Below are 23,620 nucleotides of genomic sequence, written 5' to 3'. Positions count from 1 at the left end.
CTCCTATACTCTGTTCCTCTAGAAATGAATGCCAACATTGCATTCGCCTTCTTCACCACCGACTCAACCTGGAGGTTAACTTAAGGGTCTCCTGTACGAGGACTCCCAAGTCCAGTTGCATCTCAGAACTTTGAATTCTCTCCCCATTTAAATAATAGTCTGCCCGTTTATTTCTTCTGCGAAAGTGCCTAACCATACACTTTCCAACATTGTATTTCATTTGCCACTTCTTTGCCCATTCTTCCAATCTATCCAAGTCTCTCTGCAGACTCTCTGTTTCCTCAGCACTACCGGCCCCTCCACCTATCTTCGTATCATCAGCAAGCTTAACCATAAAGCCCTCTATTCCATAATCCAAATCGTTGATGTACAATGTAAAAAGAAGCGGCCCCAACACTGATCCCTGTGGAACACCACTGGTAACCGGCAGCCAACCAGAATAGGATCCCTTTATTCCCACTCTCCGTTTCCTGCCAATCAGCCAACATTCTATCCACATATGTAACTTTCCTCTAATTCCATGGGCTCTTGTTAAGTAGCCTCATGTGTGGCACCTTGTCAAAGGCCTTCTGAAAATCCAAATATACAACATACACTGCATCTCCCTTGTCTAGCCTACTTGTAATTCCCTCAAAAAATTGTAATAGGTTTGTCGGGCAGGATTTTCCTTTAAGGAATCCATGCTGCGTTCTGCCTATCTTGTCATATGCCTCCAGGTACTCTGTAACCTCATCCTTGAAAATCGACTCCAACAACTTCCCAACCACCCATGTCAAGCTAACAGGTCTATAATTTCCTTTTTGCTTCCTTGCCCCCTTCTTAAATAGCGGAGTGACATAGTCATAGTCATACTTTATTGATCCCGGGGGAAATTGGTTTTCGTTACAGTTGCACCATAAATAATAAATAGTAATAAAACCATAAATAGTTAAATAGTAATATGTAAATTATGCCAGTAAATTATGAAATAAGTCCAGGACCAGCCTATTGGCTCAGAGTGTCTGACCCTCCAAGGGAGGAGTTGTAAAGTTTGATGGCCACAGCCAGGAATGACTTCCTATGACGCTCTGTGTTGCATCTCAGTGGAATGAGTCTCTGGCTGAATGTACTCCTGTGCCCACCCAGTACATTATGTAGTGGATGGGAGACATTGTCCAAGATGGCATGCAAATTAGACAGCATCCTCTTTTCGGACACTACCGTGAGAGAGTCCAGTTCTATCCCCACAACATCACTGGCCTTACGAATGAGTTTGTTGATCCTGTTGGTGTCTGCTACCCTCAGCCTGCTGCCCCAGCACACAACAGCAAACATGATAGCACTGGCCACCACAGACTCATAGAACATCCTCAGACACATCTGACACATTTGCGATCTTCCAGTCCTCCGGAACCATGCCAGAATCTATCGACTTTTGAAAGATCATCGCTAATGCCTCCGCAATCTCCACAGCTACACGAGGGTGCATTCCATCTAGTCCGGGAGATCTGTCTACCTTTAGACTATTCAGCTTCCTGAGTACTTTCTCTGTCGTAATTGTGACTGCGCACACTTCTCTTCCCTGTCACCCTTGAGTGTCCGGTATACTGCTGATGTCTTCCTCAGTGAAGACTGATGCAAAATACTCGTTCGGTTCCTCCGCCATCTCCTTATCTCCCATTACAATTTCTCCAGCATCATTTTCTATCGGTCCTATATCTACTCTCAACTGTCTTTTGCTCTTTATATACTTGAAAAACCTTTTAGTATCCTCTGATATTATTTGCTAGCTTCCTTTCATAGTTAATCTTTTCTCTCTTAATGACCTTCTTGGTTTCCTTTTGTAAGGTTTTAAAAACTTCCCAATCCTCTGTCTTCCCACTAACTTTTGCATCCTTGTATGCCCTCTCCTTTGCTTTAACTTTGGCTTTGACTTCTCTTGTCAGCCACGGTTGCATCCTTTTTCCATTTGAAAATTCGTTCTTTTTTGGAATATACCTGTCTTGCACCTTCCTCACTTCTCGCATAAACTTCAGCCACTGCTGCTCTGCCGTCCTTCCTGCCAGTGTCCCTTTCCAGTCAACTTTGGCCAGTACCTCTCTCATGCCACTATAATTTCCTTTACTCCACTGAAATACCGACACATCAGATTTCGGCTTCTCTTTTTCAAATTTCACAGTGAACTCAATCATGTTATGATCACTGCCTCCTAAGGGTTCCTTCACCTCAGTCTCTCTAATCACCTCCGGTTCATTACACAATACCCAATCCAGTACAGCCGATCCCCTAGTGGGCTTAACAACAAGCTGTTCTAAAAAGCCATCTCGTAGACATTCTACAAATTCTCTCTCTTGAGATCCAGGGCCGACCTGATTTTCCCAAACCACTCACATGTTAAAATCCCCCACAATTATCATAACACTGTCCTTCTGACAAGCCTTTTCTATTTCCTGTTGTAATTTGTAGTCCACATCACTGCAGCTGTTTGGAGGCCTGTATATAACTGCCGTCAGGGTCCTTTTACCCCTGCGATTTCTTAGCTTAACCCATAAAGATTCTGCACCTTCCGATCCTATATCACCTCTTTCTAATGATTTAGTATCATTTCTTACCAATAAAGCTACGCCTCCCCCTCTGCCTACCTTCCTATCCTTCGAATACACTGTGTATCCTTGGACGTTCAACTCCCAGAGACATGCATCCTTTAGCCACATCTCAGTGATAGCCACAGTATCATACCTGCCAATCTGTAGCTGTACGACAAGATCATCCACCTTATTCCTTATGCTGCGTGCATTTAAGTATAACACCTTAAGACCAGTATTTGGTACTTTTTGCTTTGATTTTACTGCAACTTTATTGCACTACAACTCATCCCAATGGCTACAAATTTGCCCCATCACCTGCCTGTCTTTCCTGACATCTTTACTGCTCACTATCTTAGATTTATTTCTGTTTTTCCTTTCCTCCACTCTATCATTCCGGTTCCAATCCCCCTGCCAAATTAGTTTAAACCCTTGCTAACAGCTCTATTAAACCTTCCTGCCCCAAAATTTTATATAATTTAGCTCAGGTTCATCATGCAGCATGTAGTGTGGATTGACTTTTTTTTTAATCCTGAAGGTGCTGTGGAAGACTAGCATTACTTTGTAGGTTAGATTTTACTGAACGTCAAGGAGACTGGTAGCAAACTATAATTTTAGTTTTATTTTTAAGTGCTTTAGCAAATGTAACAGACAGCCATTGATCTGCAGACATTAATCCTATTCCGAAGAATGTTAAGCAATAAAAAAAAGTTAGTACAATGCCAGCAACCTGAGTTTGATTCCCACTGCTGTCTGTAAAGAGTTTGTACTTTCTCCCAGTGACCATGTGCGTTTCCTTCATCATTGTAAATTGTCATTTCCTTGGTAGTTGTAAACGTCCAATGATCAGGCTGGGATTAGATTGGGGGAATGTTGGGCGGTGTGGCTCAAAGGGCCTATTCCACGCTGTATCCTAATAAATATATAAATAAATAGTCACGGAGAAGTACCAGCACAGAAGCAGGCCCTTTGGCCCATCTAATCCAGGCTAAACTGCCTACTCTCATTGACCTGCACCTGGACCATAACCCTTCATACCCCTGCCATCCGTGGACCTATCCAAACGTCTCTTAAACATTGAAATTGAGCTCATATGCACCACTTGCACTGGCAGCTTGTTCCACACTCTCACAACCTTCCCCCCAGCAGTATCCAAAGTGTTGTTGAGGTGGATGGACATTGTGGTACTCTGCACAGTCTGCTTAACCCCTTACCTCTGCCTGACCTGGGTCCTGCACCTTGTGTGTAATTACCTCTTTCTATGTCCTATCTATCACCCTCTCTGCCTCCTGAATGATCTGGAGTTCATCCAGTTCCAGCTCCAACTCTTTAATGCGGATTGTAGGAAGCTGCAGCTGGATGCACTTCTCGCAGGTGTAGTCATCAAGGACGCTGGAGGTCTCCCTGCTTTCCCACATCCCTACCGTTCTAACTGAGCAAATATAATGAAGGAACCAATAAATAAACTGAGGAAAAAACCTACCTGCAGCTTTTTCACCTTTTCTCACTCAAGCATCTTCCTCGCTGAAGCCTAAATAACCTCTCTTCACTGTCGTCTTCAGCAATGGCTGCTTCGTTTGCCCCACCTTATTTTAATTTGTTCTTGTTAATCCCAGTTGCTGATGGACTGCTGCTCAAAACATCAAACTGCCGCCGATTGGCTAACCTGAGTGAGCTACATCTTTTCATGCTTTCCATTGCTGATTGAGTTAGGTTATGACATGGTGGATGGCGGGGACTTACTAAACTTCTATCACTGTTTTTCAATTCTCTTTGTTCTGTTCTTCTCCCTACCTTTCCAGTCCTGATGAAGAGTCTCAGCCCAAAACGTTGACTGTTAATTTATTTCCATAGATGCTGCCTGACCCGCTGAGTTCCTCGAGCATTTTGTGTTGCATTGTATGTCCGCTGTAGGGAATTGTTTTTAAACTGTTTTCAAACTTGATGTTTACAGGGGATGTAGGAGAAAACTTGAATTAGGAAGACAAAATGATCTTAGTGAGAAAGGTTAAGGAAGTCGTAATCCTTTTATGAGGATGTCAGAAGCAAGACATTAACCAACAAAGGTCAATCAAGGGGCCAGAGGGATAATTTAAGCACGGAGCTAGGGAGTATTGTTGAGATTCTAAATGGATACTTCTCATTGGTATTCACTAGGAAGAAAGATCCTGGAGAGGTAAAGGAAGGGTACGCTGATATTCAGGGGTATGTCTGCATCACGAAGGAAAAGGTGCTAGAAGGAGTGGAGCAAATCAGGGTGGGTGGCAGAGAGTAAAGGGATTTTGGATTAATGTGGACAAATGGGGTTCAGGTATAATGGCATCATGGTTGACATTGTTGAGGTTAGCCATAAGGACTTGTTTTGTGCTGTACAAATCTTTGATTTTGTTTTGACCCAAAACCTCAACTGTGCTTTTTTCCACTGATGCTACCTGGCTTGCTGAGTTCCTCCAACATTTTGTGTGTGTTGCTCTGATTCTGTTTACTGCTTCATTCCTCCCTGTCCTCCCCGACCATATTTTAACCTAAGAAATTGAAGTTCAAGTACCTGTAATGGGAAGGACTTGGAAGATTGCTGTTTTAAATTGCTCAGATTATCATCCAAAGCTCTGTTACCTTTATGCGAATTCACACCCCATCACTCACATAGACTTGCTGAGTTTCCTGATACTGCTTTCTCAAGATTCAAGTATATTTTTTTATCAGAGAATGTATAAATTATACAACCTTGAGATTTACTTGCTCACAGGTGGGCACAAAGCAAGAAACCCAAAAGAACCCAATTAAAGAAAAAAAAGAGAGTAAAGATAAAAATAAAAGACCAACACCCGATGCACAAAAGAAAGAAAAAAATACAAATCATGCAAACAGTTGAAGCGAACAGTAACACTTCTTAAACTTCTGGTTAAGATGGTGCTACCAAATGCGTATGATGGGTCTTCTAGCGGTAAAAAGATCAGAAATACAACAAAAAAAAACTGAAAATACCTTTCCTGAGATAATTTTATGTTAAATTATCGCCGCAAACAGTGAAGGGGCAAGCGATGGTGAGGTGAGACGCTGGGTGGATTTGTTTGCTGCAGCCTGGTCCTCATGCGAGGTACAATTTGCTGTTAAGGCAATTTAACTGCTGGCTCTGATTGGAGATGAGAGGCATTTTCGCTCATCGTCCATGATGTTCTCTCCCTTCTCTGGCATGCCAGAGCCTTTCATTGTTCTGTTTGGCCAATTTAAATGTTGGCCCAGGTAGATGGAAAAGACCGGGTGTTGGGATCCGGGGTGTGAGCTGATTTAGCTTGTTCTCCGCAATGGTCGCTCCTTTCTCTGAGGCTGTGAAGACTGCTGTGGCTGCGATGCTCTGTGCCCGCTAATACGATGAACTGATAAGCGAGGCTTTGGGCCTACTCCATCCGGGCTGCCCCGGAGTTCAGTTCTGAGGACTTAGTTTTGGTTTAGAGTGTTGTAGTTTGCTATCTATCAAGCCTTCTGGGTTTAGGTATGCCTCAGACTTCCATTGCAGACTACAAGCCCCAACTGTAGCCAATGTCCATGATGTTACAACCATTTGTAGTCACTGATGTATGTCGATGCATTAAGTTGATTGAACTACCTTCTGGCTTGTTGCATCCTGTCCCAGACATCCCACCCTGCAAAAACTCATTTCAGGGAGGTAGTACCATCACTTTGCGGGAGACTCCCGGAACTTCTGGGAGAGGTGGGATGTCTGCAATAGAATGGCTCCTTAGCAGCTAACCAGCTAGTTTAAATAACGTTAGCTATGCTAATGAACGAATGACACCTGTTAAACTAACCTCAACATGTCTTTTACAGTCTTAACTCACCACGGGCAATAGAAAAGTCACTGTTGCAAACAGTGCAGCGAGCAACACTGTCATTATTTTGACCCCTATTAGGCAGGGTACACTTTAGGGTAGTCTGGGGTGACGTACGTTTTATATTTTCTTTTTTTGGAACACTCTGCCACTCTGACTTTTTGGAACTCTCTTGCTCTTGCTCTTTCGCTCATCTCTCTTGCGCTTGCTTTCTCGCTCTTGCTCTCTCTCTCTCTCTCGCTCTCACACTCTCTCTTGTGGTCGCTCTCACTCGCGCTCACTCTCGCACATGCTTTCTTGCTCTTGCTCTGTCACTCGCTCTCGCGTGCTCTCTCTTGTCACACTCTCTCGCGCTTGCTTTCTTGCTCGCGCGCGCTCTCTTGCACTCTCTGGTGGCCGCTCTCACTTGCGCTCGCTCGCTCTCTCTCAAAAAAATCAATTTCCGGGATATTGTATATAATCTGCGGGCATCAGGGAGCCACTATTGATACGTGGGAGACTCCTGAAACTTCCGGGAGAGGTGGGATGTCTGCTGTCCTCAAAACTACCTCTAGCCTTATCCACTGAGACTCCTTGTGCATCTCCTTCTTCCACCTACTATTCATGGTTTGCATTGAACTACTAAGAGTACAGGTAGTGGAATTACTCTCTTTAAAGCACTCTACCATTTGAACATTCTTTTTCTTTAACTTGTGTTTTAGACCTGTCTTAGCTAAATGTGATTGTTAGCAAGTACATCCAACCACCACATGTATTTTGCTTTCTCAGGAAATGGTCTTTGTCACATTTTTTCATAACACAAAGCAGTGTCACCTGTGCATATGTCAAGAACAGAGAGGAAAAAATAAATTTTGTACATTATAAATTCTGTGAGAGTGCATTATATACACCATATTTCAAAATTTTTGGATATTGACATGAATTCTGTGATGCTGAATTTCCATGGCCCAAATACCTTTAATGTGGGAGTCGCTTGTAATGTTCGGTGAAGCATCCTGGGACACTTTGCGAAAAGGTGCTGCATTAATATGACGGGGCTATTTTGAGTTTTCCTTATGGTAAATTTTAACAAAGAATTGTATCCTTTGAGAGTGATGTCACCTTAAAGAACATAACTTCTATAGCTTTGCCAACAGAATGCTTTCTAATCCTCTTCACTGTTTACTGAAACTCCCATGTCAGTTTGTCTTCATGTTTTAATGCAATCATTCCTTGATTTATGAAAGGGATGTATCTGGAAAGTGGGTCATTGAGCAAAACAATTCGCTTCCTGAAGTGCATTGCAGGTTTTTTGGTACATGTATTCCTATGCACAGAAATAGTGTGCTACTTGTAGCGGAAAATAGTTTAGTAAGTTTAAGTCACATGCCCTAAAGAGTCATCTATTATACTAAAATTTGCATATGTCAAGAAATTATTATATGTGTGATCCATGCACAACGTCAAAATTTACTCAGTGGCCACTTTATTAGATATCGCCTATACTTAATAAGATGGTCACTAAGTGTATGTTCATTGTCTTCTGCTGCTGTCACCCATCCACTTCAAGGTTTGACATGTTGCATGTTCAGAAAAGCTCTTCTGCACACCGCTGTTGTAAAACATGGTTTTTTGGGTTACCGACTCCTTCCTGTCAACTTGACCCAGTCTGGCCATTCTCCTGTCTGACTTCTGTCATCAACAAGGTGCTTACACCCACGGTACTGCTGCACACGAGATGATTTTTTTCTTTTCGCACGATTCTCTGTAAATTCTAGAAACTGTTGTGTGTGAAAATTCCAAGATTAGCAGTTACTGAAATACTCAAACCATCCCATCTGACGCAAACAATCATTCCATGGTCATAGTCACTTAGATTACATTTCTTCCCCATTCTGATGTTTGATCTGAACCACAACTGAACCTTTTGTTCATGTCTGCTTGCTTTAATGCATTGAGATACTGACACATGATTGGCCATTTAGATAATTGCATTAACAAGCAGGTGTACAGGTGTGTGCCTAATATAGTGGCTGCTGAGAGTGTTAACAAGAATAGGCAATCAGTCTTTTCTCACCATTCAGTGAAACCATGAATAAATTTCCACATCAATTCCACTTTCCTCCAAAAGGCTAAAAGCCTCAATCCAGCCTGTATTGCCCAAAAATCTATTAATTTTTAGAATCAATATAATCAGAGATGGAGCATGTTCAACCATTTGGGTTAGAGAATCCCAAAGATTCAAAAACCTTAATGCATTTTCTCTTCATTAGTTCTAAGTGTTGAAATTCTGGTTTTCTGGTTTTCTTCTGAAATCAGAATTAGATTTGCTACTCGGGAAGTTAGCAGTTCAGCAGCTACCTCTTCAAGCCCCATAAGCATATTTTTCATTTCATCCTTCTAAACTGCATGATTATAGGGACTATGTGCTCTAACCTTCCTCATAGGAGTCAAGCCAGTGAACATTCAAATGGGTAAAGCGCAGGCAATACTCCAGGTCTGATTTCATCAAAAGCCTTGTACTTCAGCTCCCTTGCAATAAAGGCTCAAGTATTATTTGCTACCTTAATTAATTGATGAACCTGCTGAAGAGAGAGAGTCTGATTTTCCGACAGCTGATGCACTGTTTCAGCAGCAGCAGCAGCGTCATCAAATCAGCTGGTCTACAGGGGCGCAAGGTCATGCCAGTGGGGGAAGGGGAGATTGTTGCTTGCTGCTGCTTATACGCGGGAGGGGGGAGCTGCGGGGGGGGGATGGACTTTGGGCTTCTAACATTTGACTATCGTTCAGGTATATGGAGGAATTTAAGGTGGGGGGGTTATATGGGAGGCAGGGTTTGAGGGTCGGCACAACATTGTGGGCCAAAGGGCCTGTAATGTGCTGTACTGTTCTATGTTCTATTCTTTGGGGCACTGTTCTGCTTTCGTGGATGGTTGCGAAGAAAACGCATTTCAGTATGTATATTGTATACATTTCTCTGACATTAAAGGTACCTTTGAAACCTTTGAACCACATAGACACGTTTATTTTCAAGGCCACTTTCTTGAGATTTAAAAAATCGTCTAGTCCTGAGCCCCTGGGAACGCGTCCCACCACTACAAAGAACTGAAGTCTGAATGTAACTTCTTGTCAGGGTCTCTGATACAACTCCATCCATACTTAACAGGAAAAAGAGATGCATTAAAGGTAGAAATTAACCTGTTTCCGCAGATGAGCTCAAAGGAGTCGCTGTTAAGCGCCATTGATGTTGTTCTTTGAGCTTTGTTGGGATTGTGTAAGAGGCCAAAGATAAAGGTCAAAGTGGAAAATAGATTGACAGGTGACAAGCTCAGAGTCACCAATTGACCCTGCCTGGTCATGTTCTGTGGAATGATCCCCCAGTCTGCATTTGTTTGCCCAGTATTGAGGAGACCACGCTAATTAGTAAATGTTAGAAGAGGTACAAAACTGCTTCAGCTTCAGGAGTGTTTGGATCTCTGGATGATGGAAATAGAAGAGACAACATTTTCTATGGTCGCATGGGAAGATGCTGTGGAGAGGGGAATGGGTATTAGAGGAGAATGGACTCAACCATCTTAGGAGAATATTCTGCTTGGAATCTTGAAAGGTGAGGGGAAGGTCAATTGTGTCCAGTCAGTGCCAACACCACTTATACTACTGAATCTCTTGGTTCAACAAATCAGAGAACTTTTCTTTTGTTCTCTAAGCTCTCCCCATTTCTCTGCAAGTTGTAATTGTTTTATTTATAACTATTCTATAGTGGAGCGTCACAGTCACGCATCAGTTCGTGCCACACTATTACAGCTCAGGACGTCGGAGTTCAATCCCACTGCCCTCTGTAAGGAGTCTCTCTGTGTCCTCTCCGTGGAATTTGTGTGTTTTTTCCGGGTGCTTCAGTTTCCTTCCACAGTCCAAAGACCTACCGGATTGGTTGTTTGGTCACTGTGATTAGGTTAGGTTTAAATCGTCGTTGTCGGTGGCTTGCTGGGTAGTTCGGTTGGAAGGTCCTTTTCCATGCTGTATCTTGAAATAAATATTCTCATTTCTGATGAAAAGCATTATTCTAAAATGTTAAACTGGTCAGATGTTGCCTGGCCCAAGTATTTCCAACATTTTCTGTTCCTAAGTTAAATTACCTCCGTCTGTCAGGCTTATTATTTAAGGTGAATTTTCACAGCATTTGAAGTTTTGATAAAGCATTGGCTTCTATTTTCACCTAGCTCCAATAGTTAAGAGGATGAAGTGAACCTCTGCAAGTCCCTACCTCGAAGTTATTGTTAGAACAGGTAATTATTATGGATCAGCTGGCTGCTCCTTAAAGTGACCTTCAAGAATGACTGAAGAGGAGAAGTACATTCAGAGTTTATTCATTAATCATTTCAAGAGGAGATGTTAGTTGCTTTGGTGTTTGGGCTGGTTTTAGCTTTACTGCTATTGCTGTTCGTTTCTGATAAAATGTGGTAGGTAGTTTACAACCTGGGGACATAGGAGATGATAATTATTAAAACCCAATGCTTCTAGTAACATCTGACTATGAAGTCACACTTTAGAACTTAGAATTGTACAGACCTTTCAGCCGACCATGTCTGTGCCAATCATGATCCATTTTTATAATTTATTATGTTTTTATGGGAACTAACCATTGAACTGACTGAAAAAGTTTAAACCTGCCATGGGCAAATTGTGTTATTACAGGAACTGAGTAATAGGAAAGAAGTATTCATTATCTTGAATTTGTATTTTAAACTCTTGAAAAATTTATCCAAACTTTCAGTTTGCTTGTCCAGTAACAAAACTAGGACAACATTCCACTCCTGATGATGATTGGTGGTAAAGTTGATCTTTCTACAATGTTTATTTTAATTCACCCTCATCTTATCCTTTTGAGAGCTCAAAATTACACCAAGCTCTTAATACAGAACACTTAAAGGATCAGACAATACCACGTGCTTGCCCGGGATGAGTTTAAAAAAAATAAATTGCAGTGCAATACTTAGCTAGTTTTGGTTGAGCATTTAGGACTCAGAATTTAAATTTCTAAGTCTAATTGTTGTTTGAAAATCTCTACTTTTTCAAATTAGCTAGCAGCAGGTCACAAGTATCTCCTGTTTTCTGATTGTCAGAAAGGTTAGTTAAATACTCGGATAACAATGCAAAACAGTGAAATTAAGGTAATTTTAAGTCGAGATAGGTCTGTTAATAAGGACATTCCTTAAATTCATTCATGGTAAATTTGACCTTGAACATGTTTTGTTTTTAACTTCTTAAGCTGCCGGTTAATATTTAAATATCACCTAATAAGGATATAATTCAACATATAAACTGTTAATTTGATATACTTACCAATTTTATGTGGCTGATTTTCTTTACTCTTAATTGTTCTCACTTCCTGATATTTCATTGCCATTATCTTTGTTTTCCTGTAATTGGCTTTGAGAAATTGTGCAGAAATTACTTGGTTTTCTCTTATGCTTCTGTGGATTCTCCCAAAACACATTTATCACATGCTCAAGAGTTGAATAGAGTTTGCATGACTGCAAAAATGAATATTTACTGGAATGAATTGGAAAGTGTTCCAGAATCAGGCTGTTGTGCAATAGCATTAATATTGAAACAGCTGTATAATTAACAGGGTAGTGACATAAATGTATCTGATGTATTATGTACTGTATTAAACCTATTTTAATATATGTACTTCAGCAGGATGAACTTTTATTGATTTATAGCTATTAATGAAAGATAGCTGTAGTTTACTTGACTCCAGAAATAAAAAGCATTTGCGAAATTTGGTGGCAAGTTCTGTTCCACTGAAACATTCCTTCCTCTTCAATGCATCTGACTGCAAATATTACCCAAAACCCATTTGGAGCAGAGACATATCATGAATTACTAATGAATAGAAATTCTATTGGCAAAATGTACAAGTGCTACCGGACTTTGTGCTATTTAGCACATCCACTAGTTTACACAGTGGGCTACTATATCTAATTTTTAGTTCAATATGTTTTAGATGCAAGCAGATGACCACTTCTCAACCAACATAAATTATAAGAGACAGATTTAATTGGATAAGCAGCTTTAAAATTGGGGGAAAAATACATTGTGACTGTCAGGCACTTCTGGAAAGGACAGTGAACAGTACAGGCCCTTTTGCCTTCAATGTTGTGCTGACCTATATAAAATTACTCTGCGATCAATCTAACTCTTTCCTCCTATGCATGTCTCCAGGTGAACTGTCTCTAAGCAAACTTGTGTGAGGCGATGGATCTTACTGAACATAATCTACCTTTAATTTGTTATACTTGCCAGAGTTATGTAGTTGAATTCACTCATGTGTCCCCATTTTCTGAAACTTTCTTGCCATTATCTTTGCTTTGTAAGTGGCCCCAAGAAATTGTCCAGAAATTACTTGGTTTACTTTTAACAATCTTCACACTATCTCCTGTTCCTGGATATGTTAAGTCAATAGTTTTAATGACTTAATTTATAGAACCTTATCAATGACACTTCACAAAGATGTCATTGACCAAAATAAAAATTAAACCATGAGAGTATTTGGAAGTATTGCCAAAAGCATTGATATGAATACGTTTTAAGTTTATCTTAAAGAAGGATCTTTTGAAAAAAGTTACAAAGAAAATTCCAGAGCATATCTTGGCAGATGTAGGTGGGCAAGCTGAAGGTCAAAGGGTGATGTCTAAACAGTTCAAGTTATGTCATGGAGAACTGAATTTATGAATGAAACTATTTTGACTAGCTGTCATTTTAAAAGATGTAGCTGCACTTGTGGCTTCTAAGATGGTGAGATTTCAGTCCACACAGTTCTGTTGTTAGGTGTTAATAAATATAACCAGGGTCTGATCCCATCTCTGCCTCAGTGTGCCTGCTGTTTAAATACTGAACCATACCATGTTGGTGTTGTTGTTTGTTCTATTATCTTAAACAGAAGTCCTCCATATTAGGAATTGTTATTGTACTGTCTCTCCTGAATTGGTATTGGTTTATTATTGTCAAATTTACCAAGATACAGTGAAAATTTTGTCTTGTACACTGTTCATAGGGAACAAATTATTACACAGTGTATTGAAATAGAACAATGTAAAACAATAATAATGCAGAATAAAGTCTAACAACTACAGAGAAAGTGCAGTGTAGGTAATCAATAAAGTGCAATATCATAATGTGGTAGGTTGTGAAGTCAAGAGTCCATCTTACTGTATTGGGGAACTATTTATTAGTTTTATAACAGCAGAGTAGAAGTTGTCTTTGAACCTGGTAGTACATGCTTTCAGGCTTTTTTATCTTCTACTCTGGCGGGGGTGGTGTGGGGTGGTCTTTGATTATGCTGGCTGCTTTACTGAGATGCAGATTGGTTGTCGTACCAAGCTATTGTGCATCTAGAGGGAATGCTTTCTGTAGTGCATCATTAAAAATGGTTAAGGTGGACAGGGACAAGCCTAATCCCTTTAGCCTGCTGAAGAAGTAGAAGTGTTGGTTAGCTTTCTTGGCTTTGACATCAACATGGTTGCACTACTTAAAGGAATGTGAATCCCTTTGTGCAGACATCCAATTTGCTGCATATCTGTTATTTACTCGACTATTGGCCTTACGTAACCATTTAACATTCCAATGCTTTTCTTTTTTTTATATAGGCTGGAGGTCAGACTTTCAATTTTCCAGACATTTTTCCTCGGAAGGATCAAACTCCTGAACCAGGATCTCTGGAAGAAATCCAAAATAAGTTTTTGGAAGATGAAAAACAGAAGCAGAAAGCAGATCCTCGACGAGGTGGTGTCACTGAATGGTTTGGACTTTAAGAGAGACAACCCTTTGAAAATTGTACTTACATTTTTCTTAGAAGAAATATATTATTTTTCAGATGCTGTTCATCATGAAGGGTAACTCCTGTGGACATTATACATTTCAGTTAATATTGCTTAAGAAACCCTCAAGTAGTTGGTCTTGATTCTTATAATGCTGTGGTGTTGAGCTCTGTTGTGGGCTTTGAATGAGTGATGATTTCTGTTATTGAAAATTTGGCTCAAGATACATGCATTGAGCACAGTCTATCTGTGAATGGGTGTATGTAAGGTAGTATATGGGCACCAGCAGTCTGGGCTAATTTGTTAAGAAGAGAGTTTGATATTTGGTGGGGGTGCATGGAAAAGAAATGAAATTACTCTAAGATCAGCTGCATTATAAAAAAAAAATCATGCTTGCCAAGGAATTTATTGGCTAACTTTGTACACTATATTTTTGAGGGAAAAGCAAGTTATAAATTTTATCTGTACATTCTTGTTTTAGCAGCTGTCTTAAGTATTGAATAAAGGTTGAAAGCAAAAATGCATGAACACATTTGTACTAAATCCCAGCATGAGTTGTCATAATAGGCACATTTGATGGTGTTCCAATTACTTGGTAGTGCTGGATATGCACACTGTTGTACTTTTAGATATGGCTTTTACTTCCACTTGAAAGGCAAATACCCTGTCCCATGAATCTCACTGCTGAACAGTGTGACAAGGCAAGTGCTCCCTTCCTCAATAGTCCATGCTATTTCAGATGTTCTCGCCAAAGCTGTGGTACTTGGGGAATGAAATACAACGAGCACTTGATCTTCCTATGGAATATTTGAAACATATTTACCTGATAAGTTAAAATTGCCTTTCTGAACATATTGCAAGGTAATTCTGATGTCAAGGCCATTAATAGTGGAGTGGTTTTATACAGGATAATCTGCAGGTCTGAACTGGTGATGCATCAATATCTGTCAGGGTTATGGAGCTGGAGCCATCACAGGGACAAATCCGGCACATTGGAGGATTGGAAAACAAGGATAAGAATTTTGAAGTCACATTGTTATCAACATCCTTTCTTTCAATAGCAAAAATTAAAAGAAAAACAACAATCTGCAGGTCTCATCACAATTATGGAGGCAAAGGATAGTCAACATTTCAGGGTTGCATGTGTCTTTAATAGAATAGATGCTGTCTGACCCGCTGAGTTTCTCCAACAACTTGTTTCTGGTGCAGACTCTTGTGTCTCCTTTCTTCCTGTCATTGTTCAATTTACTCTTGAGCAGGTACTAAAAAAAATTGAGGAACCTCTGCTCTCAGGACTAATAAATGGGTAACAGGAGCATCAATGCAGTAACCCATTTGTTTGCTAGAATACAAACAACAGGAATTCTGCAGATGCTGGAAATTCAAGCAACACACATCAAAGTTGCTGGTGAACGCAGCAGGCCAGGCAGCATCTGTAGGAAGAGGTGCAGTCGACGTTTCAGGCCGAGAGTTAGTCCTGACGAAGGGTCTCGGCCTGAAACATCGACTGCACCTCTTCCTACAGATGCTGCCTGGCCTGCTGCGTTCACCAGCAACTTTGATGTGTGTTGTTTGCTAGAATAAGCAAGCATACTTCTAAAGAAGTAGAAGGCAACTGTGCAGGACAGAAGGTTGTCTTTATTGGCCAAGGCAAAGATTACAAGTACAGGGTAGTTATTTTAGATCGGTGATTCCCAGTGGGGGTGGTTACATGTCCTAAGGGGGCATAAGGGAAAATAGAGGTCGTCAGAAGACAGTAAGCAGCACCCTAACTTGAGGCCCGAGACCTGACCGATCATTAGTAGAGCAGACACTTCCAAAAAAAAAAGGATGAGGCACTGAAACGCAGGAAGAGCCATAGCTTTGCAGGCGGTGAGCACTCATTGTCACAACATGTCTGAAACTCAGTAATCTCATCCGACCTTACCAACAGACGTCATTGGGGATGCATAAATTAGCAACCAGGGTGCCTATCAGTTCCCCTTGACTTGTGGCACGGAACAAGTTCATGCAATTTAACAGTTGGTATGTCAAATACAGCCTCTCAACTTTCCCTACAGATCTATGGAAAACAGGTCGTGCAACAATACAGCACTGTCTGGAACCAAACAGTGAAATAGAGCCAATCAGTGAACCTGCCGACCCTGAGGATTCCTCTTGAGGTGTTCAAAAGGACCTTCATATGTGCAGTCAAGATCTGTCTTTGGAGATTGAAACCTTACGTGATTGGTCAATCACTCTAACTGGAATAGTATAAGGGTACCTTGCTGAACACCAGGTCTATCCTGACTAACATACAGATTCCAATCTGAATCCGTGTCGATGTAATTTTTGCTGTTGTAATCATCTTCATCTTCACCTCACCGTTCCTTTGCATGCCACTGCCATAGTTCCATCCATGTCAACTTGCTCTGTTGTCAACATTCAATAGGCTACCTCAACGGTGCGATCCCTATGAGTCTGAAGGTGGTGAAGCTTTGAATTCTAATCTTATTCTAATTCTAATTTGAATGCTAAGAAACAAACAACAAAACGTTGCATACCTGGAGTATGGTTTTATTCCGTTCCTATCAGAGCAGTCACGCCCCATGTGTCTTATTTGCAGTACTGCATTGTCTAATGAAGCCATGAAACTATCGAGATTGCAGGAATATTTTCGCAAAAGACACCCTGAAAAGGCTACATAGGGTATTACAGAGTTCCAGAAGACGAATGAGCATCTGAAAAATGTTGCACACTTGAGTCATTTGCCAAAAAAGCTAAAAATGATCTTGATGGTGGTCTCATTGCTTCTTATAACATTTCCAAATTGATAACAAAGTATGGGAAATCTTATTCAGTTGGTGAAAGATTAATAATGCCTGCTGTATCAGATGTGCTCACTACTGTTTTCAAAATGGATGCCAGGTAAAGGTCCTACCAAAGGGTTTCGGCCTGAAACGCCAACTGTACTTTTTCATAGATGCTGCCTGGCCTGCTGAGTTCCGGTGAGCTCAAGGATCATACTGATATTGAAGCTGCTGTACAGCACACAGGTACAGAGTAAGGTAGGTTTAAAGACAAAATTTAAAGCAGAACCATTTTTCTCATGTTAGCATATGGTAGACCTGCTTTTGCACTCTTAGGAGCACTGGAAAGTATATTGTAAGAGGGCATTGGCAAGTAGAAGGCACTTTAGGAGGGAGTTGGGCTAAAAAGGGTTGGGAAGCACTGCTTGACATCCACGTCAAATACTGTTTAGACTGCTATTAAAGTATTGTGCAAAATTCTAGTTACCACATTACAAGGTAGAAGTAGCAGAATTATAGGTGCAGAGGAGATATACAAGAGCTCAGGCTTGATATTTATAGTTACAAGGGGAATGGAGTTAGGACTGTTTTCTATGGAACAAGTACTGAGGGGAAAATAGATTGAGATGCTAAAAATATGTGTGGCTTAGATGGAATAAACAGAAATGGTGTCTTACCTAAGAGGGCAATAGGGGCTGTCCAGTGGCTCCCAGCAGGATTACTGCCTGTCAGCCAGTAACTCAGGTTCAGTCTGTATTTCTGATGCTCTACGTGTTCTCCCTGGGATTATGAACTCTTCCTAAACTGTACCCATTCCCTGGGTGAATGGTACAGCTGATAAGAACTTGAAAAGTTCAAAGTAACTTTATTATCCAAGTACAAATATGTCAGCATATACAAACCTGAGGTTTATTTGCTTGTGAGCATTCACAGTAAATACATGAAAGACTTCACCCAACAGGATGGTCAACCAAAGTGCAAAAGATGACAAACTCTGCACAGATAAAATGAAATAAAACAAAGAAATAATAATAATAATAATAAATAAGCAATAAATATCGAGACCATGAGGTGAAGAGTCCTTGAAGATGAGTCTGTGGGTTGTGAGAACAGTTCAGTGATGGGGTGAGTGAAGTTATCCCATCTGGTTCAAGAGCCTGATGGTTGAGGGATAATACTGTAACTGTTCCTAAACCTGGTGGTGTGGGTCCTGAGGCTCTTGGACCTCCTTCCTGCTGGCAGCAGCGAAATGAGAGCATGGTCTGGAGAGTGGGGTCCTTGATGACAGATGCTGCTTTCCTGTGACAGCTTTCTATGTAGATGTGCTCAATGGTGGGGAGGGCTTTAACTGTGATGGAATCGGCTGTATCCACTACTTTTTGTAGACTTTTCCCTTCAAGGGCATTGCTATTTCCATACCACGTCATGATGTAGCCAGTCAATATACCCTCGACCACACATCTTTAGAGGTTTGTCAAAGTTTTTGATAACATGCTGGACCTTTGCAAACTTCTTAGAAAGTAGAGGCATTGCTGTGCTTTCTTTGTAATGACACTTGTGTGCTAGACCCAGGATAGATCCTCTGAAATGATAATACTGAGGAATTTAAAGTTGCTGACTGATGGTTCCTCAAATTAGTAATGACCAGTGTGTGCAAAAATATTGTGCTGTGCAATTTTTTGCCCAGTGACAACAACGTGTGCACTGAATTTTATATATGAGGTATTCATTTTAACAGCTAGCAAAACACTGTCAATTAGAACTTTGATCTCCATTGAGTTTGATCATTTTCATTCTAATTCATCTGCACTCTCACAAAACATACATAGCAGGCCTGTAGCAGGTAATGAAAGATTTTCTCCCTGGAGCCTTTGCACACCATCCATATGTGATTTGCTTGTTAAATGAAGCTTTAAAAAATCAAGCTTCCAAATATCACTCCATTTCTTCCACTTGCAAATTCTTCAGCAACGTTTGCGTCATGACAATATATGCAGGTAACACCATTTTTTGTATTGTACATAAATGTTTCTTGTAAGCTGCACATTCCTGACCTCATGAACTTTGGTGTAGCAGTTTCTACTGTTTCATAAAGCCATTTTGCTTTAAATGAACTAGCAGTTCTTTTGTGCTTCATGCCCTTTGCTTTGGAATTCGACATAGTGAATCAATAGTCTTCAATAAAAACAGTATACAATACCAATAAGAAGTATTCACCTCACTTGGAAGTTTTAATGTTTTATTGTTTTACAAGATTGAATCACAGTGGATTTAGTTTTGCTTTTATTTGACACTGAACAACAGAAAAAGACTCTTTCAAGTCAAAGTTAAATTGAGATCTGTGTTGGAGACCTGTGTGTAGTCAAGGTGACTGCAAGAAACTCCATGAAAAGGTTATTGAAAAGCACAGTTCAGGAGATGGATACAAGAAAATTTCCAAGTCACTGATTATCCCTTGGAATACAGTTAAGTCAATCATCAAGAAATGGAAGGAATATAGCACGGCTGTAAATCTGCCTAGAGCAGGCCATCCTCAAAAAATGAGTGAACATGCAAGAAGGGAACTGGTGAGGGAGGACACCAAGGGACCTATGACAACTCTGGAGGAGTTACAAGCTTCAGAGGCTGAGATGGGAGAGACTGCACATACAGCAACTATTGTCTGGGTGCCTCAACAGTTACAGCTTTATGGGAGAGTGGCAAAGAGAAAGCCGCTGTTATAAAAACCTTAAATTAAATCTCAGCTAGAGTTTGCCAGAAGGCATGTGGGAGACTCTGAATCAGTTGAAAGATGGTTCTATTCTCTGATGAAACCAAAATTGAGCATCTTGGTCATCAGACTGCATTCATTTTACCCTCTATCTTCACGGCAGCAGGCCCTGGAAGGCTTGTGAAGGTAGAGGGTAAAATGAATGCAGCAAAATACAGGGAAATCCTGGAGGAAAACCTGACGCAGTCTGCAAGAGAACTGCGACTTGGGGGAAGATTTGTTTTCCAGCAAGACAATGACCCCGAGCATAAAACCAAAGCTACACAGGAATGGCTTAAAAACAACAAAGTTAATTTCCTGGAGTGGCCCAATCAGAGTCCAGACCTCAATCCAATTGAGAATATGTGGCTGGCCTTGAAAAGGGCTGTTCACTCACAATCCCCATGCAATCTGACAGAGCCTGAGCAGTTTTGTGGGGAAAAATTGCAGTGTCCAGATGTGCAAAGCTGATAGAGACTTATCCACACAGACTTGAGGCTGTAATTGCTGCCAAAGGTGCTTCTACTAAATATTGACTAGAAGGGGGTGAATATGTAATCAATTATTTTGTGTTTTATATTTGTAATTAATTTAGATCACTTTGTAGAGGTCTGTTTTCACTTTGACAGGAGTCTTTTTCTGTTGATCAGTGTCAAAAAAAGCCAAATTAAATCCACTGTGATTCAATGTTGTAAAACAACATGAAAACTTTCGGGGGGGGGGGGGCGAGTGAATACGTTTGTAGGATGTGCAATGGAAGATAGGAAAAGCATGTAAAAAGGGTGTTAATGATGAGCCGAACCAATCAACAGCTATTGGTCAGCTGACAATCAATTACGGGCTGACTTCCACGGATTCGTCATTGTTCCTATGAATGTCTTGAATGGTCATTTAAATAGCTGAGCTTTGGGATGTACTGTTGAGCCAGTTCTAAAATCTGCAGGCAAATCATCGCAAACTCCATGTTGTCAACACCATCTACTTCAAAAACTGGAAAAGGAAATGTGATTGGGTATGATCGTGAAATATACTTAACATGTCACAAGATGTGTGTGCATGCACACACGTGCACACCTTAGTGGAAACATTGTTGCTAACCCTCTCTAACTCTGATCCCCTGTTGAGGACTGGCTTTTGGACCTTCATTCTCCTCCTCCTGAAGTCAATAATTAACTCCTTGTTTGTGCTGACTTTGAGTGAGAAGTTGTTGTTGTGGCACCACTCAACTAGATTTTCAATCTCACTCCTATATGCTGACACATCAGCAAGTTTGATTTGGGCAATGACAGCTGTGTTGTCAGCACACTTAAAGTATGCCATTGGAGCTGTGCTTAGCCTCAAAGTTGTAAGTATAAACTGAATGGAACAGGCAGTTTAGCACAGACCCTTGTGGTGCACCTACGTTGATGATGATTGTGGAGGAGAAGTTGCCAATCTGAATTGACTAGGCTCTGCAAGTGAGGAAATTGAAGATCCAGTTACTCATGGAGGTATTGAGGCCTAGGTCTTGAAGCTTATTGATAGTTTTGAGGATGATAGTGTAGAATGCTGAGTTGTATTCAAAGAAGAGCATCCTAATGTATGCATCTTCATTGTCCAGCTGGATTGTGTGAAGAGCCAATGAAATTATATCTGCTGTTGACCTGCTGTGATGGTAGGCAAATCGGAGCAGATCCAAGTCACTTCTCAGGCAGATGTATTTCATCACCAACCTCGCAAAGCAATTCATCACAGTAGATGTAAGTGCTACTGGATGATAGTCATTGAGTCAGGATACCACGTTCTTCTTAGGCACCGGTGTAAATGAAGCTTGCTTGAAGCAGCTGGGTATCTCAGACTGTGAAGTGAGAGTTTAAAGATCCTAGCTAACAGTTGATCAGCAGGAGACATTAGTACTTGGCCAGGTAAAATGTCTGAACTGGATGCTTTCTGTGAGTTTACCTTCCTGAAGGATGGTATCACGTTGGCCACAAAAACTCACATCATGGGGCTGTGTGAGGTTGTGAAGGTGCCTCCATATTTTGTTGGCCAAAGTGAGCATAAAAGGCATTGAGCTTATCTGGGAACGAAACCTTGTTGTCACCTATGTCGCTTGGTTTCACTTCTCAGGAGTGATAGCATTCAAGTCCTGCCACAGCCCTTGAGCATCCTTCAGTAATTCAAATTTGGTCCAGAATTGCCACTTCACACATGACATGGCTTTCTGGAGATCATACCTGGACCTCTTATATTTTACTCAGTCGTCAGACCTGAATGCCACTGATCTGGCCCTCAACAGATTGCAGATCACATGGTTCAGCCAGGACTTCTGGTTAGGGAAGAGTTTAAATGATCTTGTGGGAACACATTCGTCTAGGCTGTTTTTACAAAGTCCTTGACAACTGTAATGTATTCATTCAGATCTTCTGATGAGTCCTTGAACATGGCCCAGTCCACCAACTTAAAGGGGTCCCATAGCTGCTCCTCTACCTTCTGCGGCCACCTCTTTTGGAGCTTTGATCGTTAGCTTCTGCCTGTATGCAGGTAGAAGGAGGACAGCCAAATGATCAGATTTCCCAAAATGTGGTCTAGAAATTGAATGGTGGGCATTCCTTATGATAGTGTAGCAGTAGTTGAGAGTGTTAGGACCCCTGCAGGTGATATGTTGATAATTGGGCAGAGATTTCTCCAAACAAACCTGATTGAAGTTCCAGATAATGAATTGAAAAGCATCAGCATAGGCTGTTTCTTGTTTGCTGATGATAGTTTTCAGTACCTTGTGGCCTGCTTAACGTCAGCCTTTGGCAATATGTAAACTGCAGTCAGGATCATGGAGGAGAACTCTCGGTAAATACAATGGTCAGCACTTAATCATTAGATGCACCAGGTCGGGGGTTAATGTTACGTGTAGAAGCACTTGCTTTTATTTTTGTTGGTTGAATGTTGGTAAAGTTTAATTACTGTTATTGCTTAAGTCTGATTAAAATAATGCATATAATAATCAATTGTAATGTAGCTGGGCTGACTTTTTATATTCATTTTTTGTGGTATGGCCATGGCTGACAAATACAGCATTTATTGCCCATCCATAATTGCCCTTGAAAAGATAATATTGAAGTGGCTTTTCAGACCACTGCAGCTCTTCTGGTAGAGGTATTAATTTTCTACGCAACTGTTGGTGAGAACTTTGGTGGCAATGTGACATTTCCAATTCAGGATGTTTTGCAAGTTGAAGAAGAACTTATAAGTGGTGGTGTTATCATAATTCTCACTTCCTTTATCACTTGAGATAGAGATTGTGGGTTAGGAAAAGTTAAATGATATTAGATGAATATTAGTAACATTTGATCAGTGCACCATTTTTAGGGCTTTTCTTTTGAAGAATTCCTTGCTGCTTGCAGGGCTGGGTTACCTGTGGCGTTTTATAGGTAGATGATGTGCATAAAAGTTGATCTAGGTGGAACCTGCCAAGCAGTTTTCTTAGTTGAGAAGGTGAAGGTGCTGCTGTTTCAATGCTGAGCATGATTCCTGTTTTCATGACCTTTGAGGATTTGGAACTAATCATTATTTTTCTGTAGGTGTCCAGAGGCTCAGGAAGTACTTTAGTCTTTGGGAGCTAGTGCTTCTGTCAAAAAAAAATCTTCATTGCTGGAAAGACTTAACACTTAATACTTGTCTTGAATTGCCCTTGAAGCTGGTGCTGAGCAATGTTTCCTCTAATTTGTAATGACCTGTATGCACAATAATCTTATGCTGTGCAGTTTTTTGCACAGAGACAACAACATGTGCACACTGAATTTTACATATAGAGGTATTCATTTTAACAGCTAGCAAAACACTGTCAATAATGACTTTGATCTCTTCTGGGTTTGATTGTTTTCACTCTCGTTTATCTGCTGTCTCA

The 23,620-nt window shown here is 40.8% G+C and overlaps 1 protein-coding gene across 2 annotated transcripts in view; it reads left to right on the top strand.

Annotated features, from left to right (window-relative positions):
• mrpl23 (mitochondrial ribosomal protein L23) overlaps window positions 1-14,722 on the top strand; it is a 65,532-nt gene extending 50,810 nt beyond the window's left edge. For both annotated transcript variants that reach the window (XM_063063230.1, XM_063063231.1), the window contains exon 5: window positions 14,029-14,722. In XM_063063230.1, the coding sequence (XP_062919300.1) occupies window positions 14,029-14,193 (165 nt within the window). In that variant the 3' untranslated portion in view covers window positions 14,194-14,722. The remainder of the gene's footprint in view (window positions 1-14,028) is intronic.
• Window positions 14,723-23,620: the final 8,898 nt, after the last annotated feature.

Source organism: Mobula hypostoma, chromosome 11, assembly GCF_963921235.1.
Source record: "Mobula hypostoma chromosome 11, sMobHyp1.1, whole genome shotgun sequence".
Lineage (NCBI taxonomy): Eukaryota > Metazoa > Chordata > Chondrichthyes > Myliobatiformes > Myliobatidae > Mobula > Mobula hypostoma.
Note: the sequence above shows the minus strand (reverse complement) of the source record. Positions and strands in the feature narration are given on the sequence as shown.